The sequence below is a fragment of the Malania oleifera genome, chromosome 1 (genome assembly GCF_029873635.1).
Source record: "Malania oleifera isolate guangnan ecotype guangnan chromosome 1, ASM2987363v1, whole genome shotgun sequence".
NCBI classification, from domain to species: domain Eukaryota; kingdom Viridiplantae; phylum Streptophyta; class Magnoliopsida; order Santalales; family Ximeniaceae; genus Malania; species Malania oleifera.
The window spans coordinates 34,722,278-34,725,912 of NC_080417.1; the positions used below are offsets into that span (position 1 = coordinate 34,722,278).

Genomic DNA, 3,635 nt, shown 5'->3' on the forward strand with positions numbered 1-3,635 from the left:
ATGTATAAAAAATGATACCTAGCTTCTTGTGCAATTCTTTATATTTGCATAGAAAAGTTAGAAAATATTTTTATTTTTTAATTTTCTAATTTTTACATAATTTTTTGAAAAATGTAAGAACAAAGTGTTACTTTTTTAATAACTATTCTTGAATTCTGAAATTGAAAAAAAAAATGAAAGCAATTTTCTACAATTAAATAAACTTTTCATTTTCTATCTTTTAATGAAGTTATGGAAGTATCAAAAAATCAAAAAACAAGATGCTGTTTTTATAATTCTTAATGAAAAATAAAATAAAAATGAAAATCATTCCCCCATAAATAAATATTATTTTTTCTCAAAAATGGCCGGGGGGGGCTTCTGTTGAATGCATATACTTGAAGTATACGAAGCGAAAAAAAAAAACACACACACACACACACAGAGACACACAGTAATTAACAATTAAGCAGCAGTTGAAGAACATTTCTGCAATTATTGTACTCCAATTCTTCCACAATAATGACATTACAATAAGCTAGCCAAGAATACATGGACCCATAAACCCATAATTATTTATTATTGAGTACTGACAATTACATTACACGCTTTTGACCCATAATGACCTAATGTCCATCATTGATTGTGCTAGTCATCCCAATAACTTTATAAATATTTCAAATTTAATGTTATGCTCTTTTATACCCACATAATCATCCTTCAAGCTTGATGTGGAATCCCAAAAAGTGCTATGCTCGGTTCCAAGGCTCAAGTGATAATTTACGGTGGGATAAAAAAAAGTATTACATCAAATTCGAGATAGATATTTATAAGACTATCAAGAAAGCTAGCATTTTTGTTTTTTTCATAGATCAACCTAACTAGTTTATTTTTGTCAAGGAAATAGTGACATTAATAAACTCAGTTCTCTCTTTGGCCATGCGATTCGCAATAATCTTCCTATACCTGCAAAATACTTCATCGATATTTATGGCATTCCCAAAGTGACCGAGGAGCAAGGGTTCAGCCACAGCTCTCATGCACGTTGCAACGTTGTAAGCACCGTCCTTGTATATATGAGAAGAAGAGAAATCGTCATCGGACACATTCCAATTCACTTTGGATGCCTCCAGGTAGTCTATGGCGAACGATCCTTCCTTAACAACCTCAGATTTTACTTCCATAGGGGACGGTGTGTATTGTGGAATGTTAAATGAATCCATTTGCTCTTCTTCTACGAGCCCCTGTGCCACACACGCATCCATTCTCATTTTCATACGTAATTACTAGGCATGTTTTCTAGTTTATTAATTTAAAAATAATAATAAAAAGAAAAATAACAAAAAACCTAGCCGAAATTTTGAGGCATAAAATAATTTTAGGAAAAGTTTGACCATCTCAAATATTTCATCGAATAGTATCCCAAGTAGGTAGAGAAATTATAGTATGTCTATCCTAGTTCCATGTTGTTTGTGTGTGTGTTATTTAGATGAGAAATAATTAAACACGAATTCGTATATGTACACTAGTATATTTAATAATTCTCCATAAGTACAAGTTGCGTGGATTCCATTCATAATAAAAGAAGTGAGACCCAGTGGTTATTAGTCTTGCATCCAACTATTTGGTGTATTTTTATTGAATGAGAGCATCTCATTTGTTGAAGCCACCTAATTTTTGTTTCACAAATAACATAACGGGCAAGTGTCTACCCTTATCATGAGTCGGACTTCACAGGATGTGCCCCACATGCACACGAGCATGGCATGTGGATTGTGGAGGGAGAGACACTTTTTTATAATTTGTCCACACCCCGTGTCTTCCAAATTCAGTATGATCAGTTTTTTAAAAATACCTCAGAGACCATTTGATTGAGGGCGAGGGCCAGAAGCTCCCAAATATAGCAACCTTCTTTGCTTGATGGGTCTTCGCTCTTCCTCCCCAGAAATGTCAAAACCATGCGCCCTCCTTCCACCAATTCCTCCGCCCTACACTTCAGAAACTCCGAAAAATCCCTCTTAAACTGCTCGTAGTATGCTTTCAGCACCCCCGCCGGGCTCGTCCTCGCCATGTATATGTTCCCTTTGTTGCCCTCCAACCCTTCCGGAACCTGCACAATACATATCATGCATATTCAATTCATTCAGTAACAATTCATTGCAATTAATAAATCGATCGAATCATTTAATTTCTTCTTAATTAATTAATAATTCAGTACGTACCTGAGACAGCCATTGCAGACTGTAAGAAGAATGCACAAACTGCAGGCTCCCGGCGGGGAAAAGCCTGCCGTAGAAAGAACCCGGAACTCCGGTGAAGAAACACGGCGCAGTAGCGGCGGGGAACTTGGGCAGGGACCTGAATATGTTATTGAAGTCGTTTCCCGGAAGATCGTTCAAGAACACTTGAACCTCCGGCGGCGGGCAGCCCAATTTCTTGCAGAGATCGTGGATGGCACCGATGACCTCGGAGACGGCGAAGAAAGCATTGGGGCCAGAAGAGCAGCCCAGGTCTGCAATTGCCAGGCGCGCCGGGAAGGTGCTGCAGTAGAGCTTGGTTATGGCTTCCTCCGTTACGGGCTTTGTCATGGACAGCACCTTTCTCTGCCAAAATAAAATAATTAATATTACTTACAATTTACATATAGTTCAATATATATATATGGTATTATATATATGGTTGAATTTGTGGGTATAGAACCTGAACTAAGGAGTTGGAAGCGTAGCTAGCTTCTCCGATTCCTCCATTCATGCGGAGCACTTGAGCTACTTCCATGATGACAGTGGTGGTGGTGGTACAGATGTATATGTATATTGGTGATTGGATGGTTTCAATGAGAGGCGTGGATGCCCTATTTATAGATTTTAAACCTCAATCCTAACGAGCGTGAGTTCCATCCGATTACATCATTTGTCGACCGAGGCGGCAAAGTATCTGCGGCATGCATTTCACCACATTAATTAAAAGAAAAAAAAAAAGAAAAGGAAAGAATGTCAATTGTGCACGGCTTAATCATCATTCTAAACTAATTTTACCTGGAGTTACCATGACATTGTATTTGTCCGTTGTTTTTTGTTGCTTGCTGGTGTTTAGGTAAACATTTTTGTTATGATTCTTGTATATATTTTTTATATATATAAATGAAAAACAGAAACAATCCATCTTTGTCAGTAATTTTGCGTTTGAAAATGAAGAAATTCCAGCTTCTCCCATCCCTTTTGGACATTTCACCAAATACCTTCTCCGCAACACATTGAAAATCGGCTTCAAATCCATTTTTTCTTGGGGGTGCGGCTGAATTGTGGGGAAGCAGTTCAGAAGTAGCTACGTTCTAAACAATGAAATTCTACTTCAAATCCTTCTCGTTCTTTTGTGAGCATAGCAGTTTCTATATGGGAGTAAAGTTTTCGTGTACAGAAATATCAGATGAGTTGGGTATATTTACTACGTAGTAATTTTTTTTTTTTCTAATTTATCGCCGAGTAAAACATACACACATGTACGCCTACGTGCCAAACAAACGTCTTGTTGGCCTATTCGAAGAAGCTACGGTAGGGTAGCCAGCTATGGGGAGTTTCCTCCCCCCTCCCCACGCACCCAATTTTAATATTATTTCAATTAAAATTGTTGCGGAATAAGGATAAAAGAATAGTGGC

The 3,635-nt window shown here is 37.4% G+C and overlaps 1 protein-coding gene across 1 annotated transcript; it reads right to left on the reverse strand.

The window, feature by feature from the left end:
- Window positions 1-455: 455 nt before the first annotated feature.
- Window positions 456-2,909, reverse strand: LOC131163870 (salicylate carboxymethyltransferase-like). The gene is made up of 4 exons (XM_058120679.1): window positions 2,680-2,909; window positions 2,202-2,582; window positions 1,835-2,089; window positions 456-1,223 (listed from the first exon to the last, which is right to left on the reverse strand). The coding sequence occupies exons 1-4, from the start codon at window positions 2,752-2,754 to the stop codon at window positions 861-863; spliced, it is 1,074 nt and encodes a 357-aa protein (XP_057976662.1). The 5' UTR covers window positions 2,755-2,909; the 3' UTR covers window positions 456-860.
- Between the last annotated feature and the right edge of the window lie 726 nt (window positions 2,910-3,635).

Bases quoted from the DNA above. Each gene is read 5' to 3' on its own strand.
- LOC131163870 (XM_058120679.1), bottom strand. From the start codon at position 2,754: ATGGAAGTAGCTCAAGTGCTCCGCATGAATGGAGGAATCGGAGAAGCT. The intron at 2,583-2,679 runs GTTCTATACCCA...TTATTTTGGCAG, and splicing joins CTTCCAACTCCTTAGTTCAG to AGAAAGGTGCTGTCCATGAC. The intron at 2,090-2,201 runs GTACGTACTGAA...TGTATTGTGCAG, and splicing joins GTCTGCAATGGCTGTCTCAG to GTTCCGGAAGGGTTGGAGGG.